We start from the raw sequence: 18,692 nt of genomic DNA, 5'->3' as shown, positions 1-18,692 counted from the left end.
GTATACAACTGTCTAGATAACAAGCCTGGACATACAATCTTATATAATCATATATAATCAAACTGCACTAAAATGTAAAATTTGATCAGTAAAAATCCAGATTTTTATCAATCAGAGCTGTAACAAAATCAATGTGCTATTGGCCTGGGGCCAAGAAATCCGTATTGGTGATGGAGAAGGAGGACTCATGTCTTGCCTACCCACTAAGGCATTGCTCTGGCGGGCGCTAGTGGGCTGCAGGCAGAAGATGTCTGGGTATGTCTCAGGTGAGCATCCTCTTCTCTCCTGACTCATCTTAAAGCTATGGGGAAGGATCACTATCTGGTGATCACAGAGCCCTCTGAAGTTGATTTGGCACTGTACATTAAACAGCACATTTGAGCCTCACAACAGCTCCAAGAGGTAGAGATTATTTCCATTTTACAGATGAGGAAATCAACGTTCAGGGTAGGTGAGCCATGGTGAAGAAGAGCTTGTAGGAGATCGAGGCAGGATTGGAATCTGGTTCTTCCTGAGCCTCCAGCCTAACATTCGATCTATTAATAAGTCACTGCCTCTTAGACAAATTGTCAGTTATGTCTACAAGGGAAAGACCAGAAATCTAAGTCACTGCTCCATTTATTTGGACTGTTATGGCCTCTTGGCATAGATAAAGCAAGCATTTATTAAACACTACATGCCAGGAAGAGTGCTAAGCAGTGGAAACGCACTCAAGAAAAGCAAGCAATCAAGTCAGTTCTTGCCATCAAGGAGCTTACTGACATTCTAAAGGAAGAAGAGAATACATGGATTAGAGTGCTAGTCTTGGATTCAAATCCTGACCCTGATACTTCCTAGCTGTGTGACTCTGGAAAAGTCACTGAACTTCTCAGACTCAGTTTCCTCATCTGTAAAATGGGGATAACAATAGCACTTACTGCACAGGGCTGTGGGGAGGACCAGAGGAGCTAACATCTAGAGATTACCTCGTGACAGTTGCATTAAAGTGCTAAATAATGTTAATATTATTATAACTAGCATTGGGACAAAGGACATCCTTAAGCATTTATTAAGTGTGTACTCTGTGATACAAATACCCCCAAATAAAACACTCTGAGGAAAGTCAGCTAACTTTGCTGAGCCTCAGCCTTCTCGTCTGTGAAATGGGAATAGTACTACCCGTGGTACCTCCTTGACAGGGTTCTTCTAGGGCTGAAATTAAATAAAGTGATTAAAGGGACCTGAAACTTTAGAGTGAGCACCATGTAAATGTCAGTTACGATGACCTCATTCTTCTCTATTTGATGGGGTCATCACCTCACCACCATTACAGCTATTCTTAAGTAAGATAATCATTACAACAGCCAACATTTATATGGTATATTAAGGTTTCCAAGGCACTTTACACGCATTATCCCACTTGATCTTCACAATGACTGGGTGAGATAAGTGCTGTTACTGTCCCCATTTTACAGACAAAGAAACTGAGGCTCAGAAAGGGTAAAATGTCCATTATTCCACAGATAGTAAAGGTCAGAGGCAGGATTTGAACCCAAATCTTCTGATGCCAAGGCCAGCACTCTATCTATTACAACCTGCCACCTCTTCAGACCAAAGACTTAGGCTCACATCCCAGATGTGCCCCAAGTCACTCTCTGGGCCTCAGGGAGTCAGATACCAGGGTCCTTAAATGACTCCAAGGCTGCCTTGATATTTCAGGTAAAGCAAGTACCCATTGGATTGTAAGCTCCTTGTAGGCAGAGGCTGTTTTTAAAAAATGTTTATACACTGTATCCTCCCCATGCACAGTGTCTGCTCCATAGTTTACTGGATGAATGGGACACAAAAGTCAAGTGTTTGCTATGGTTTTGAAGAAGAAGGCCTCTCCGACATTTAAGCCAAAGCATGAGGTCTGCTCTCTGCCCTTGGGGGATGCACTTACCTCTGTATATAAGAGTTGTTCACCCCTCTGTGGTCCAGGTCATGACTCAGGGCTGCGATGAGCAGGGCCAGGATCTCCAGGTCGGTCAGCCGACTCTTTGAATACAAGGGGACACACACACAAAGAGGAAGAAGTATGAATGCTGGGCACATCACAGCCATGGGGATCGGATTAAGTTTTGTGGGTAGGTTTCTGCCATGAGCCCAATAGCTGCTGGTATAGTCAGAACACTGTACATAGCAATGTAATGACACACACTACTTGTGTGACCCTGGGCAATTCACTTAACCTCTATCTACCTCAGTTTCCTCACCTGTAACATGGGAATACTTCACAGGCTGAAGTGAATCAGCCATAATTCAGCCTCATGGATAGTGCTGGTTACAATGGCCTTTATCCAAAGATGTAATTAGGATTCCCGAGAACATCTGTCCAGTTCTTTCAGAACACCATGATGCAGGCATTTTAGGCAATCAACCTGGTGTCCACTAACCAGTTGTGGGGTAGACATACCTAGAACCCTTGAAATTACTGGGCTTTGCCTCGGTGCTCAGACACCCTGCCTCCAATCCCCACTGAACACAGCTGAGGTAGAGTATTAGAACATAGACTCATTTGAATATTAACCTGAACAAGTCATTAAGAGAAAAGAAAATCTGATGGTCAAAAGGTATAAAATGAAGGAAAAAAGTTTTGTGACATCTATTATTTAGCTTTTCTTCTATTAGGAAGGATAATGGAGAGTTAACAATCTTTAGCTCCTTTCTGAGACCTAGCTAGCACTAAATAGTTTTACACAGGGAATATAACATAATAGACTCTTGGATTTAACACTAAAGGGGATCTCATATACTCTTTATTTCCAGGAGGGAAAAATCCAAATTTGAGCTTTTGGATGTTTACCCCATAATAAACTTTAACAGCTCCCCCGTCCCTGCCTTTAATAACTTTGAGTAGCTTAAAAATGCACCAAGATGTTTGGAAAACTTTGTATAACTGGCTAGAAGCTAGAAAAGGAAAACTATCGCTGAGACATTTTATCCAAGTATTTTGAAAACAATCCCTCCGTAAAATCTAGCCAATGAAAACCAGAAGCCTATGAAACTAGCAATGGTAACTTTTCAGACTTTTAACAAAACATACACACACACATATATGTAATATGTATATGTATATATAATATGTGTATATATGTACACATATACATACCTATATAAATACATACTCATATGTAAGCATGTGGATATATGTCTATCTATATGAAATCTCTTTATTTCTATTATTTTTCCTCTGTAAAATCCATTTAAACAGTGTGTGTCCCCCCACCCCTCACCCCCGCCCCCAAGCCAAACTTTTCTGCCACATGATGAAATCAGACCCTACTTAGTTGGGCTAATCAACTCCCCTAAAGTTAGCAAGAAGAGGCCAGAGGACCATTTAGATTTCAACCTGGGAAGGAACTGGTCTGCAAACATCCCTGATGTGGCAAAGTTCCCTTGTAAAGTCCTCTGATCAGCCATCTTTACCTGCTCCTTTGGCCAATCGGTGTGACCCTTAACCTCATTATATTCAATAGTATTTGTAATGTTCTTCTTCTTCTTTTTTTAATCCAACAGGTTTCCTGTAGGATATCAAGAAGGTGTCATCTTTGGAAAACAAAGAAGCATAAAGGGATCTTTGTGAACTTAGGTAAAGATGTCCCCTGTAAATGGCATGTTGCTCACTGTGAGAATGCTGTGTTGGGCATCGGTGGTTGAGTGGTGCTCTTGGTACAGTATGATATATTACACCTTGCATGATAGTATGAACACCTGCTCTTCTCTAGGTTGGTTTACCATTGTGCCCTCGCCCTGGTAGGTCTAGATTGCCAGAGATAGAACACCACCATATGGTTATACTCAAACTCCTCCAGATGGTTACAATCAAACACTCACAGAGTCCCAAGGGGAATCCAATTGAGAATCCCATTGGGAAATAACTCCTCCTACTCATTCTTTGGCTCTTGAGCCCCACTGATGGATTTCCCATTAATACAGCCTGCCACTTAAAATGTAATGTATCCACCTGGTGTGTGATATTTCTACAACCAGCCACTCATAATACTGATTATTTTATTTTCATTGGAGACTTGACATTTCTATCTTTCCCAGCATGGAGGTACAGCACTGCTGACCAGCACGGAAACTTTGACTTGCTCTGTTTCTGATCTGGGCCAGTCTGACTGTCCTTAGGCATCCTGGTGGCCCTGCTAATCTTTTAGGCATCAAAATAGTCATCTATAATAGTAGTAATATATTCAATCCTTTAGCAGTTGATGCAAATCTTTTCCTTTACAGACACTTTCTCTGACTTCTACATGTTTCATAGAGCTCCAAAGGGACAATTGGAAGTCAAGTTGGAAGAGGAACCTTAGAAGCCATCCAGTGCAACCCTCTCACTTTACAGATGAGGAAACTGAGGCACAAATTTATTTACATATTTTTAAAGAGCCTGAATAATACAGTGATAATTGCCATTTCCTTAAGATAACTATCTTCTGTAACAATATCCACCTGTATCAAACTGTCTCTATAATACAAATCTGACTTTTAAAACTTAAGCTCTTTAATCAGAACTGTGATGAAATTAACATGTGATTTGTTTTCAACTCAGAGGGCTGAACTCATCCAGAATGACACATGATTAAGCAGCAGGACCAGGATTCAATCGTTTAATAGACAAGGAGACTGAAGCTCAGAAGGTGAAAGGACTTATCCAAAGTCACACCCCTCGTTGGTGATGGTGCCAGTGATTGAATCCATGTCTCTCAGTTTCCAGACTGGTGTCCCTGACCCCTTGCAGGGTGAGAATAAAGAAGGGGAGATATGTCACTCTTTCCTATTAACACCATCAGTACTGTTCTCTATTGACAATTGGGGCAGCTAGGTGGCACTGCAGTGGATAGAGAACCAACCCTGGTGTCAGGAAGACCTGAGTACCAATTCGGCCTCAGTCACTTACTAGGTGTGTGACCCTGGGCAAGTCACTTCATCCTGTTTGCCTCAGTTTCCTCATCTGTCAAATGAGTTGGAGAAGGATTTGGCAAACCATTCCAGTATTTTTGACAAGAAAATCCCAAAAGGGGTCACAAAGAGTCAGACATGACAGAAAACAACTAAATAACAACAACTGTCAATTATCATCCTTCAGAGTTTATGTGACGGGGTTACAGGAAACCAATTCCTTTTTTGAGAGGTCATTTACATGATACATAGGTTTAAATGGGCTGTGATCTGCACTGGAAGAAAGTACACCCCAATGGGTGAAATCAGAAATTGTGGAAATAAAGATACTCTGTATACAACAAAAGACCTCCACAATGAGTTTAAATGTTGCTGTTTTGTTCTTCCTTCAGCAACAATGAAAACTGTGGAATGTAAGAGAATCATCATATCTCAAGCATGGAAGGGGCCTCCGGGGCATCTGGTCTAACCTGCACATGAAAAACAAGGACTTTTACAGCATATTCAATGGGTGGATAACCAGCTTACGCTTAAAGACATCCATGGAATGGAAACCCATCACCTCCAGTCTCAGCTTTGGAGAGCAGCGAGGTGGCACAGCTGATACAGTGCTTAGCCGGGAATCAAGGAGACCTGAGTTCAAATCTGGCCTCAGACACTTACTAGCTGTGTGACCCTGGGCAAGTCACTTCACCCTGTTTGCCTCAGTTTCCTCATCTGGAAAATGAGTTGGAGAAGGAAAGGGCAAATCACTCCAGTATCTTTGCCAAGAACACCCAAATGAGGTCTTGAAGAATCAGACACGACTAAAACAACTGGAAAACAACAATTGTTAGGAAGTTTTCTGGACATCAAGCCTCTCAAAACATCCTGGCTCCTGGCTCTGGTCTCTGGACCAAATAGAACAAGTCTAATCTCTCCTCCAGCTGTCAGCCCTTCAAACCTTTGAGGACGGTGATCCTATTCCCCCAAGTGTTCTGCAGTAGGAGCAGTTCCTTCAACTGATCCTCTTAAGGCATGGGTCTGAGAGCTTTCTCAATCTGGGAACATACAGGGAATGGACTAAATCTAATTTTCAGTAAACTACCTTGGCATTAAAAATGAGAGAGGTCAGAGGTATGGCCTTGAGCAGTGAGAGAAGGGAGGGGCACCTACCTGAATTCTCCCGGACTTTAATGCAGCAAACATGCACTGGGCAGTGTTGAAGGCGTGCCGCCAGTTGTGGTAGGCTACGTTCTTCCTATAATTCTTTTTGATGCTTAGAATCCACCTGCAAAGAACCTTGGAAGGAAATGGGACTTTCATTTAGTTACATGTGAAATTCGAATTCACATTTATTCATTGTCTGACTCTCTGTGTGTCTCTTCTTTCCTCCCCCTTCAACCTACTTACCTAGAGATTATGTGCCAATATAATATTTTTTAAAAAAATTCCCCCATATAATCTTATACATGAGATCCAAATATAAAGGCATTCCCAGAAGCTGTCAGCACTATCCCAGAAGAGGTTAAGTCCTCAAAGCTCTGCCCACCTACCCTATCCACTCAACACTGCTAGGAAGGCATTTAGACACAGACTAGACTAGATTGAACATATCTTAATAGATAAGTATAACACAAATAATCACTACCCCTATAAAATCACACTAAACTAATGGTGATTAGAATAAAATAGGGGTACACACACAGTATCATCAACATTATGTGTTGATCAGCTGTGATAGACTAGATTCTTCTCACCAATACAATGGTACAAGAAAGTTCCAAAGGACTCATGATAGAAAAGGCTCTCCAAATCCAGAAAAAAAAAAAAGGAACTGTGGAATATGGATGCTGATTGGACCATACTATTTCTTTTGTTTTTGGTGCTGTTGTTTTTCTTTTTTGAGGTTTTTCCTTTTTGCTCTGATTTTTCTCATATAACATGACTAATGCAGAAATATTTAATGTTACTATATAGTTATATAACCTATATCAGATAACCTGCTGTCTAGAGGAGGCGGGGAGGGAGGAGAGGAAGGGAGGGAGAAAAATTCGAAATTGGAAATCTTATCCAAACAAATGTTGAAAATGAAAATAAATAAATAAATACATACATACATACATACATAAATGAAATTTTAAAAAATAGGGGTACACAAATTATTCCTCTCACCACCACCATGGCTTTTAGGTCTGTCTGTCTGTCTTACTCTCACTTTCGTTCTCTCTCCACTTTCTCCTCTCTCCCCCCCACTCTCTTCTCCTCTTCTTTCTCTCTCTCTCTCTCCCTCTCTTTCTCTCTCTCTCTCTCTCTCTCTCTCTCTCTCTCTCTCTCTTTCTCTCTCTCTCTTTCATTGGGTTCAGCAGTGTGGCGAAGTGGATAGGGCAGTCCAGCACTCTGTTACTCACTGGCTGACCTCAAGCAAGTCCTTCTGTGGACTTCCTTGGTTTCATAGAGCAAGATGGGCACTCAGAGGCAGAATAAGTGACTTGCCCAAGGTCACACAGGTATTAAGTGGCATAGTCAGGTCTTGGTCCTCTCTGGTCCAATCCCATGCGTTTTTCAAAAAGGGAAAACCAAAGCTATTCAAAGATGGGCTTTGCCCACGGTCATATAGGTAACCAGAGGCAGAGTCAACATTTGAACCCAAGCCCTCTAACTCCAAATGCAGTGCTCTTTCCTTTGAATCATATTTCCTCCACAAGGTCGGGATGTTGGAGTTAATGATCTCCAGCCAAAGCTGAAACCAGGATTTTTATGAAATGTTGCACTGCACACACCCTTCAGAGTCATTACCAATTTACAATGAAAGGATTTTATTTCTGTGCAAAATAAACCCTCACAGACTCTATTTAAAAAACATTTTTAAAGATGGAAAATAAAATCTGTTCAAAGTCTCATAACTTGGGTGTGTTTCAGCCCTTACATGGTATTCTCCATAAAATTTCCAGAGTTACTGGGTACAAGGTCGGTTGCTCTGCTGATGGTGGCCTCAAAGCCTTGCTTGGTCTTTGAATGGGTGGGATCAGTCACATCCTCTGTGAATTGAGGACACCAAGAGTCCTCCTTTCTGTATGTCAGGTGCTCCAAATGCCAAGAACACCTCCTTTCTTATGGGATCTGAAAAGACAAACTTTCCAGATCTTCAAGGGAAAACACTACCCCATGGTCAATGGTCAACCTGGTGAGGATGATGGCAGAAGACCCACAGGCTAGCTCTTCCTCTATCAGTGGCATGATTCCCTGTTAGCATGAGGTCCCATTGGCATCATTCCACCATTGAGATTGTTCCACCACCTCTGCTCATGAGAGGGTGGCAATGAGACCCAATTGTCCCATGGCCCTTAAAAGACTAGGTTGAAAGCGCAGGCTCAGGTAGTACCTTCCAAAGCTACCGTACAAAGGGGGTTAGTGGGGTGCTTAAGGCCTAGATCAGAGACTCAGCCTTTTGTATGTGTGTCCCCATGACATCTTGGGCAGTCTGAGGAAGCATCTTCTCAGAATAATATTTTTAAAATGGCTAAAACAAAATATGTAGGCTTGCAAAGGAAATCAATTCTATTGAAATACATGTGTCAAAATATAGTTTTAAAAAGTTCATGTGCTCCAAGCTAAGAACCCATGTGTCTTGGGTATCACTTTGTAAGATGAGTTACCAATTCCATTTTTGATTACTTGATCATGGTGATAGTAATCCAGAAGAGAGCATCCCTGGGAAAAAGGGGATTTCTGTGGATAAGAAAGATAAAACCAATGTCCTTGGGAGGACTTTAAGCTAGGGCTGGGAACTTTGTTTGGAGAGGAAGAATAGCTTAGGGTAGCACACTGTGTTGTGTTCTAGAAACTTCTTGTTCTATAAGAAAGGAGCATGGGAAATAAACAAGACGACCTGGAGACTGATTTATGGACTCAAACATTTACAGCGATCAGCAAACACCTTGAAGTACATGTGATGTTGGAAAGCATCCAAAATGACATTCAGAAGCCAGAGGTCTCTTAGATTCTTTCTTTTCCTCTTCTGATAGAATTTTTGGCTATGGCAACCGAAGAAATAAAGAGAAAAGCAAAATGACCCTCAGTCCTGGTTGGCCTCCTTCTGCCTCTTCAGGGATGGTGGCAGAGCAGGGGGGTGGGGCAGATAGGTGCTAAGAATCAGGGAGTTTTTCTACCACAGTGAAAAGGCAGCTTAACTTAGACACAGTAGACCAGGAAGACCCCAGTTCAAATTCTGACACACTCATTAGCTGTGTGACCCTGGTCAAGTCTCTTAGCCTCTCTGGGCCTCAGGCTCAGAGAGCATGAGGTTCCAGATCTGTGTGAAAAATGAGGGGGTCAGACTACATGGCCTCTGGGGTCCCATGCAGATCCACACATATGATCTGGTGACCACTGAACTTTTTACGTGGAGCCCTCAATGTGAGCTCTGTTGTCAATGACCAATAGGCTCATTTATTTATTTATATTTTCACCAGGAACGAAACCAGAATATGAAAGAAGTTAAATCTCAGTGGAAGGAAGGCATATGGATTCTGTGTAGAAATGGGAGGCAGTGGTAAGGAGGTGCTTTCATTCAAGTAATCAGGAAACATCATTTCATGGCCCAATCATCATTTTTCTTTGAAGTGTGCAAGAGGAGCAAAGGCAAAGAGTATGCCATGAAGATAATGGTGTGTCCAACAGTTGTACAAACATAAGTCTAAGAGAAAGAAGAGGAGGAAATATGATAAAGAGCTCAGCCAAATCCTCTAGAAGAAGTCAACACAGCCCACAAAACTTGTTGTTTGTTCTTCATTTTTGAAGAGGATCAATGATATCATGGGTCTTGTGCATCAAGTGGATTTTAATGAGGAAGAGTTGCAATGTAAAGAAGGAAGGAAGGAAAGAAAAAGGGAAGGAAGGAAGGGAATAAAGAAGGAATGAAGAAAAGGAATTTTGTTTGAGTCCTCCTAATATCTATCTCACCATAAGAATTAGCAGAAGATATCCAGCAAGTTGGCTAGAGTCTCTTGGAGGATGTGTAAGGGGATATAAGCAGAAGATGGCAAGCTCAGTGAGTCAATAGTGTGTCAGACAACCAATTTAAATCCACAAACATTTATAAAGTACCTGATTTATGTGAGGCACTGTAACCCTCCCCTCCATCCCTGGCAAAAACAGTGAATCTTAGGCTACTAAATTAAGATTAGGGTGATAGATCTCTTAGAACCTGAAGGGATCACACAAAAGCTTAGAGATAGGAGAGGGATTGTCATGCATGAGCAACATCTAGAAGTCCAATTTGGCTAGAACAAAGAATGTATGGTAGGCAGTAATGTATAATAAAGCTGGGAAGGTACATTGGAGTTAGCTTGGGAAAGAAGGTAAGGAAGAAAATGTGAATCCATCTCCAGGTACAGGGCGGGGTGGGGGGGGAATGACAAGTTTGAAAAGGGAAAGAGAATATCAGATTACCTGCTGTCTAGGGGAGGGGGAGAGGGAGGGAGAAAAATTTGAAATTGGAAGTCTTATATAAACAAATGTTGAAAACTATCTCTACATATAACTGGAAAATAATAAAATACTTTTATTTTTAAAAAAAGGAAAGAGAGGGGAAATGGAGTGATTTTTGCAAAGAACAGCAAGAAGACAGGTGTTGCTGGATCATAGTTTGTAGAGAGGAAAGTGTAAGAAGATTGGAAAAATAGGAAGCTGTGGGATGGTCAAGGGCTTTGAATGCCAAAAAAAGAGGGCTTTATATTCGATCTTGGTGCGTTTATTTGCATGTGTATATATGTGTATATTTGTGTGTGGTGGTGGTGGTGGGGTGTTACACAGACCTGTGCTTTATGAAAATCTCTTTGTCATTCATGGAAGACTGACTAGAGAAGGGAGAGACTCTCTGGCAGGTGCTAGGTGATGAAGGCCTGAATGAAGGTGGTGGTCATTAGTGGAGAAAAGGGTACAGATGTGAGAGATGTGATGGCGTCACTCAGCAATGGATTAGGAGGAAATGAGGACGACTGTCAATCTAGGTGACTGGAAAGGCCTTTGCAAAAAGAGGGAAGTTAAGAAGAGGAATGGGTTTGGAGGGAATGATAAAGAATGAGTTTTGTTTTTGATATAGTGAGTTTGACATGCCCATGGTGAATCCCAATAGAAATGTGCAGTAGGCAATTGTTGTTCAATCATTTTAGTTGTGACCCCAACCGGGATTTTCTTGGCAAAGATACTGGAGTGGTTTGCCATTTCCTTCTCCCGATCATTTTACAGAGGAGGAAACTGAGGCAAACAGGGTTGTGACTTGCCCAGGGTCCACAGCTAGGAAGCGTCTGAGGCCAGATTTAAATTTAGGAAGATGAGTCTTCCTGACTTTACACCCAGCACTCTCTCCACTGCCCAGGCAATTAGTGATAAGCAGCCAGATGTCAGTGGAAAGACTAGCACCGGATACGTATATGTAGGAGTCATCTGGTTAGAGATGATGACTAAATCCACTGGTGGTAATGACACTGCCTGGAGAGAGCAGAGAAGAGGACCCAGAACAGAGCTTTAGGGGCATTCAGGAAGGGAAGGGAAGGGAAGCTTTTATTACATGCCAGCAAGGAAAGAAACAAGCATTTATCTAGCACCTGCTGTGAGCCAAAGCACTTTCCAAACATGATCTCATTGGATTCTCACAACAACCCGGGGAGATAGGTTATTATTATCTCAATCTTACAGTTAAGGAAACTGAGATAGATGTCAGTTAAGTGACTTGCCCAAGGTCACATAGCTAATAAGTCTGACTCTAAGCTCCATCATCTAGCTGCAGGCATTGTGCTAAACTCTACAGGTACCAAGAAACAAAATAAAACAAATAAAAACCCCTTTAGGGGAGAGATCTCCAGGAAAAGGAGTTTTGTTCTGGGGAGGCAGAACCAAAAAGGAATGTTGTCAGGACCATGCAGAGAGGATCAAGGAGATGGGGTGGTCAGCTGAGAGGTCAGAAGCAGAATGAAGAGCTCCTGAAAGAATGATAGTAGAAGTACTTCAATGAGGAAAGAAAGAAGGAAAAGGATGTGTAGAAGCCAAGGGGAATTGTAGCCTGGATCAGGAGGACGAAGGTTAAAAGAATGTTACCCAGAGAGGGGTGAGAAGGATAATTTCTCATTTGGAGAGAGTAGCTGTGAGGCTCCTTGTGTGTGGGGTGGGTCATTGGACAGCCTTGGGGGTTAGAATCAGCTTATGTGCCAAGGAATGATGAGGTGGGTCTGCAGGTGTCACTAACTAGCAGTGGTCAGCCATGAGAGCTGTGTAGTGATGATAGAAGATATCTTGCAGATGGGGCAGTAAGTTCTGCTGATCTAATATGTCAACCTGGTAAACAGAGAGAGCCATCACTTCCTACAGCATCTATTTTGGAATGGACGGACAGCCCAGGATGCTTGTCAGACCCTTCCCCAGAGGTAGCATCAGAAGAAAACTGAGACTAGAAAGAGCTACAGAGAAATTCCAGGCAAACATCAGTGGGTAAAAATTAAGATTTGTTTTCTTTACTACTAATGGAAAAGAAAGGCAGATTTGGGAATTAGACATGAGGCCAAAAAGAAAGAATCTAAGGAAAAGATTTTGATTTCTGCACCACAGCTAGCAATATAAGAATGATGGGTTCTTGGATGGAGATGGAGCATACTTAACAAAGACAAGTAAAATCTGGTTTGGTTGGAGATCCGCAAATCTAAGCTGAAACTGGAGAAGGTGGTGACACATTCTCAAACTCAAATATCACAGAGAATATGACCCTTCTGTAGGCATCACCATCCTTAGAGTCACCCAGGTTCCCAACCTTATTGTATTCCCAACTCCATTCCTCCCCCCAAATCCTATCAGTTTCCAAATCTTATTGTTTTGACCTCGATAATATTACTCATAAACTTCCCCTCTTCTCTACTTATATAGCCACCACGCTAGCACAGGCTCTCATCACCTCTCATCTGGACAATTAACTCCTAATTATTCTTCCTGACTTGTCTGTTACCCACTCCAATCCATCCTTCACGTGGCCACCCTACGCAATAAATTCCAATTTAGACAGATCAGGCATCCCATCACCTCTAGGATCTAATAGAAACTGGCATTTAAAGCCCTTCACACAGAGCTCATGATAAAAGGGATAAAAGCCAACTACTGTTGGCCATGTGCCCTAGATAGAAGAACAAATTTCAAAAGAGTTTTGAGAAAAAAGATGCAGGATTCTGTGGCTTAGTATTTTTCAGGGAAGTTGGCTCATGAGGAATCAAAAGTTCTGATGGGCACAGTAATGGTTTGAATAAGGAGAAAAGAAAAGGGGAAGGGTGATTTTTAAAAAGAGACTGATATGGCTACCCCTGGACCAGCTCAGATTTTTAAAGAGATATATATGTACAGAAGATGGAAGGAGATCAGGTCATGGAAGGTGAATATAACAATGTGGCCTGGGCCTGGAAGAATAATGAATGACAGGAGATGGAAAGCCTGGAGTGAGCTGAGGCAGGCAATGGGGCTAATTTTAAAACAACAATAACAACAACAGCAATGATAATAATAATAACAATAGTAGCAGCAGCAACAACAACGTTGGGAAAGAGGAAAGTGACTCATCTTACAGTTGAGAAAGCAGGCCTATGCAGCCACGGGAAGACTCACCACCTGGCTGTGGTGTAATGAGGTTTTTGGTTACAGCAACTCATAGATACCATCGACTGAGGCAAGGCAAGGTTGCAACCACCATCAGAGAAGAGAATCCAAACAGCAATGAAATGACAAATGTTGGAAGCATTTGGGATGAGGGCCCATGAGCAAATATAAAAAATATTTAAGCCACTGGCATTTTGGAAGTCATTGAAAGAGGACGTCTGAGAAAATGAAAAACTGTCTTCAAGTTTTGAATGGACAACTTAGCTTAATAAGCTCATACCATGCAATGATCCACCATGATTGCTGAGGGCCAATGATGTAACAAGCTTCTACTTCCTAGCAGAGAGGTGAGTGACTCAGGGTGCAGAAACACACACACACACACACACACACACACACACACACTTCTGGACATGGCCAATGAGGGAGTATGTTTTGCTTGACTATAGGTCTCATTTTTCTTTCTTTTTCTTCTGGGAGGGTACAGGAAGGAGAGTAAATAAATGCTTCTTAATCCAAAATAAAATAAAATTTCAAGTTTAAACAAAACAATCCTAGAATCATAAATACAGGGTAGGAAGAGGTCTCAGTTATCATCTGGTCCAACCTTGTCATTTTACATATGAGGAAATTCAGGCTAAGGGAAGTCACAAGGATGAGAAATGAACCCAGAACCCCTGACTCTATTTATTTGTTTGGAGACTGGGTCTGTATCTCTCCAAGGTTGGAGGTGTACTGATCTCTCATAGGCTTGACCCCTCTATTGATCAGCATGAAGACCCTGCCTTGTCCTCTTTCCAACCTAGGCTAGGTTGCTCCCCCTTAGTGGACTTAGTGTGGACCTAGTGCCGCCCCGAGCAGTTCAGAACTCCCTGAGCTCGAGAGATCTACCAGCCTCAGCCTCCCCCAGAGCAGGGACTACAGATGTGCCAACATGCCGGTGTCCTCGGATGTTATGTCCAGGGCTCTTTCCGTTGTACCACTCACAGAAGAGAAACTGAGGCTAAATCTAAACAGGGTTGCCTGAAGCAGGCCATTAGTGTTGAAAGTACAGGGAGTTTTTACAGACTCCTCACAGAGGAATTTGTGGCTGAGTGGAAAGATTCATGTGGGCCCTACTCAAAGGAGAGACTGCTTCATTCCGGAAGGTCCTTTCTGGTGGCAGCAGTCTATGGACCCATGCCTAGCCTGATATCACACATTTCCCTCAGTTCCCCAAACAGGCGTTGGGTGGCACTGGTTTGCCATGTGACTAGATTCTGGGGAGGCACCAAAGCTGAGCACTATTGCTGGTGAAGTTGGGTCATTGAGCTATCCAAATCATCTTTGTTTTCACAAATTCAGTTTTACACAGGACAAAAATAGCCTCTGAATCACTGACTTTGAATAATCCCTCTTGTCCCGCCCCTCCCCTTTCCTCTTACCTCGTGTTTTATCTGGAAATTCTGCACGAGGTTGAGGTCAGTGAACATCCGAATTGTGCAGAGGGCCGTGTCCAAATCGGAGAGCTCGAAGTCACTGAAGGAGAAGTCCATTATCTTGAGGGTCTGGGCGGATGGTATCATGGCGGCCTTAATGGGAGAGGGTGGGAGGAGGCAGGCAAAAAAACAAGAAAACACAGGAGTCAGCAGTCATAGCTGCTGCCTTTCAGGAAGGTTCTCTGCTCTGTTGGCAAAGCCAAAACTGTCATTCCACCCCTCTAGAATATTTTAAGTGGTTTCAAGTTGCTCAGTAAAGAATTCTCCTCCCCCATTTGTGCCCCCAAACATCTGCTCTCTTCTCACTCCTGGGGATATGGAACCACTTAGAAAGATGAGGGAGGATGGATGCTTAGTGGTGTGTTACTGAATAAAACAAACTCTGGCTAAGTGGTGCAGTGAATAGAGCACTGGGCCTGGAATCAGGAGGACCCGAGTTCAAATCTGGCCTCAGATACTTGCTAGCTGTGTGACCCTGGGCAAGTTACTTAAGCTTATTTGCCTCAGTTTCCTCATTTGTAAAATGAGCTGGAGAAGGAAATGGCAAACCACTACAGTATCTTATTTTATGGTAGCATCCTACTGGGCAGTTGACCTGGAGTCAGAAAGAACCTGTGTTCAAATCCCATTTCATCTAATCACTAGCTATGCAATTCCAGGATAGTTACCTAACATTTTTGGGTCAGTTTCCTCATCTGTAAGATGGGGGTACAGGACTTGAAGGTCCCCCTCCCCTCCCTGGCTCTAAATCTCTGAGCCAAGTAACCCCTCTCCTTGCTAGAAGGTTGTCATCATGCCAATCCACATTTCCATAGAGCTTTTGGGAGCAACATGTCTTGGAGCCTGAAAGACCTAGGTTCAAGTCCTGCATGTGATTAAATGGCTTGGTGATTTGACCTCCCACTGCCCTAGGATAGTTCTCTAAGATGGCAAGTTTCAAATAAGTTACTGATCAGCATTGTTGGAGGAAGTCACCACGTGGGAATTTCTCCATACCAATAAAATCACAAGCCTGTTTTTTTTTTTTTAAGTTTCCCATGCACTTATTTTCCTTATAAGAACCCTGTCAGGTAGGTAGCACAATTATGATTATTCTCATTTTGCAGACAAAGAATCTGAGGCTCAGAGTTTGTGACTTGCCCATGACTGCAGTGTGGTTGAGTCATTTTTCAGTCATGATTAACTCTTCATGATCCCATTTGGGGTTTTTTTCTAGCTCATTTTAGAGATGAGGAAACTTAGGGAAACAGGGTGAAGTGACTTGCCCAGTCACTCAGCTAGCAAGTGTCTGAGGTGGGATTTGAACTCAGGAAGATGAGCCTTCCTCACTCAAGGCCTGGCACTCTTTCCACCGAGCAACCAAGCCACTCCCCCATGACTGCATAGCTCATAAAAATCTGAGGCTGGATTCTCATCTGGGTCTCTTGATCCCAAGTCCCACATTCTAGTCACTAGCTCATGCTCCCTCTTGGATGAAAGTGGGTGGGGAGGAAAAGATGAAATGCTTTAGAAATGGGAGGTGCCTTGAGCAATTCTCTAGTCCAAACCTGAGGTCCAAACATAGAAAGTGACTTGCTTAAAGTTACAAAGATTTCAATCCAGATCCTTTAATACCAGATCAATCCCCTTCTACTGAACCACACTGCCTCAGCTATCTGGCACTGCCACCTGGAATAAACATTGAACCCCGGAAGCAGAAATGGTTCCTTCACAGCCTTGTGCTGCCTACTGGCCACTAACCAGGGTCAATAACCTCAGCGGGTGGCAATAAACGTCTCCTGGGTGGGGCTGAGCTGATTCACACTGAGGTCAATGGCTTTGATCTATCAAGCCTCTATGAAATGGTCTTGAATAGGACTGAGGGATGATGGTGGTGGAGGGATGCTAAGACTAGAAAAGAAAGAGGGAGAAAAAGAAAGGAAGAAAGGGGATAGGTCAGATTCCTGCTCTCCTCTGACCCTCCTTAACCCTCCTCCACTTGGGTCTCTCCACTCAGTCTTCTGTTGTTATCATTGTCATTGTCATCTTCTTCCTTCTCCTTCTTCCTCCTTCCTTCTTCATCTTTGTCTTCTTCCTTTTCTACCTTCTTCATCTTCATCTTATTCCTCTTCTTGTCTTCCTTTTTTCTTCCTCCTCCTCCTCCCTTCTCCTTCTTCCTTCATCTTTGTCTCCTTCCTTTTCTTCATTCTTTTTCTTCTTCCTTTGTCTTTGTCTTCTTCCTTTTCTTCCTTCTTCACCTTCATCTTATTCCTTTTTTCTTTGTCTTCTTTCTTCTTTTCCTTTTCTTCCTTCTTCTTTGTCTTCATCTTTTTCCACTTCTTTCTCTTCACTTTCTCCCTTTTCCCTTCTTTTTACTGATGTCCTTCCATCCTCACCCCCACCCTAGAAGTAATCTTGGCCAAGGTTAAGGACTTGCCACATTCTCCTGATAATCTCTGCCTTTTGCTTTTACTACAATAGGTCAGGCTGGTGCAGTAACTCAAGCAAGACCACCAATTTTTCCCAGGCACAAAAAAGGTTTAATGGAAAAGGATGCTAAACATGGAGCCAGGAGGGACCTGGGTTTCAAACCTACTTTGGACACTTGCTATCTGTGTGACTCTGGGAGAATCACTGTACATTGTTGGGCCGGTGTTTTTCATCTATAGAGCCAGGGACAGCACTTAATGACAAGTAAGGTTTCTTTCAACCCTAATACTTATGACTCCAGGAAGACTCCATTCTGGTCCCAAGACCAGAATTCACAAGAAAATAAGCACACTATAAGTACACATTATAACTGAAATACATGTTATAACTCTTCGCTAGATGATCTAAGGGCTGAGACACAGGGGAACAGAGGAGGATTTAAACTGTTTGGATAAACATCTTGCTTGTTTATCCCAGCTAGAAATACCAGAGGCAGTACAAGTAGAGCAAGGAAGAAAGGAGGTGAGAGAGGGGAGTGAGACCACCTTGTAAACCCTCGGAGCAGACAGCAGCCATGCACAAGGCTTCCCCTGGGGATCCTGGCTCCAGGAAGGGAATGCTGTTTGTTCCCCCTTGAACAAAGAGTTGTGGGAAAGGCTGAGCCAGCTCAGCATACGCTTTTCTTCCTCAGCCTTCACTCTATCCCTAGAGGCCAGAACGGCTTCTCTTCACTCGCCACAAGCCAGAAGATCTCCTCCTCACTCAGGGAGCCAGGGTCCAAGCTTTCTGATAGCGTGCACCCCAGGGCAAAGTGAGTGTCTCCCCTCAATTCAGGACAAGAGCGTATTAGAGCCTTGGACGTTGTTTAGTGGACATGTCTGATACAGGCACTTATATGTTATATACGTATGTATATGTAATCATAGGACTATTATTTGAAAGTCACATGATGGAAATAATTTAAAACATATTTGCCTGTTTACTCTTATGGGCACTGACCTTTTAGCTGGCTTCCTAGACTCCTCTGCCAGTACTGATTAAGTGTTTGCTGCGTGGCAGGCATTGCTCTCTCTAAGAAAGGAACGAATGGAAAAGTACTTGGAGGGGCAGCTAGGTGGCACAGTGGATAGAGCACCGGCCCTGGATTCAGGAGGACCTGAGTTCAAATCTGACCTCAGACACTTGACACTTGCTAGCTGTGTGACCCTGGGCAAGTCACTTAACCCCAAGTGCCTCACTTAAAAAAAAAAAAAAGTACTTGGCAAA

General features: G+C 42.8%; 1 protein-coding gene across 4 annotated transcripts in view; it reads right to left on the bottom strand.

Moving 5' to 3' along the window:
* Window positions 1-18,692, bottom strand: part of PDE5A (phosphodiesterase 5A) — a 187,219-nt gene that overhangs the window by 29,265 nt on the left and 139,262 nt on the right. For all 4 annotated transcript variants that reach the window (XM_043971733.1, XM_043971734.1, XM_043971737.1 and 1 more), the window contains exons 12-14: window positions 14,964-15,110; window positions 6,079-6,204; window positions 1,922-2,016 (exon numbers count right to left, since the gene is read on the bottom strand). In XM_043971733.1, the coding sequence (XP_043827668.1) occupies window positions 1,922-2,016; window positions 6,079-6,204; window positions 14,964-15,110 (368 nt within the window). The remainder of the gene's footprint in view (window positions 1-1,921; window positions 2,017-6,078; window positions 6,205-14,963; window positions 15,111-18,692) is intronic.

Source organism: Dromiciops gliroides, chromosome 6 (assembly GCF_019393635.1).
Source record: "Dromiciops gliroides isolate mDroGli1 chromosome 6, mDroGli1.pri, whole genome shotgun sequence".
NCBI classification, from domain to species: Eukaryota; Metazoa; Chordata; class Mammalia; order Microbiotheria; family Microbiotheriidae; genus Dromiciops; species Dromiciops gliroides.
This window is presented reverse-complemented; position numbering and strand designations above follow the sequence as displayed.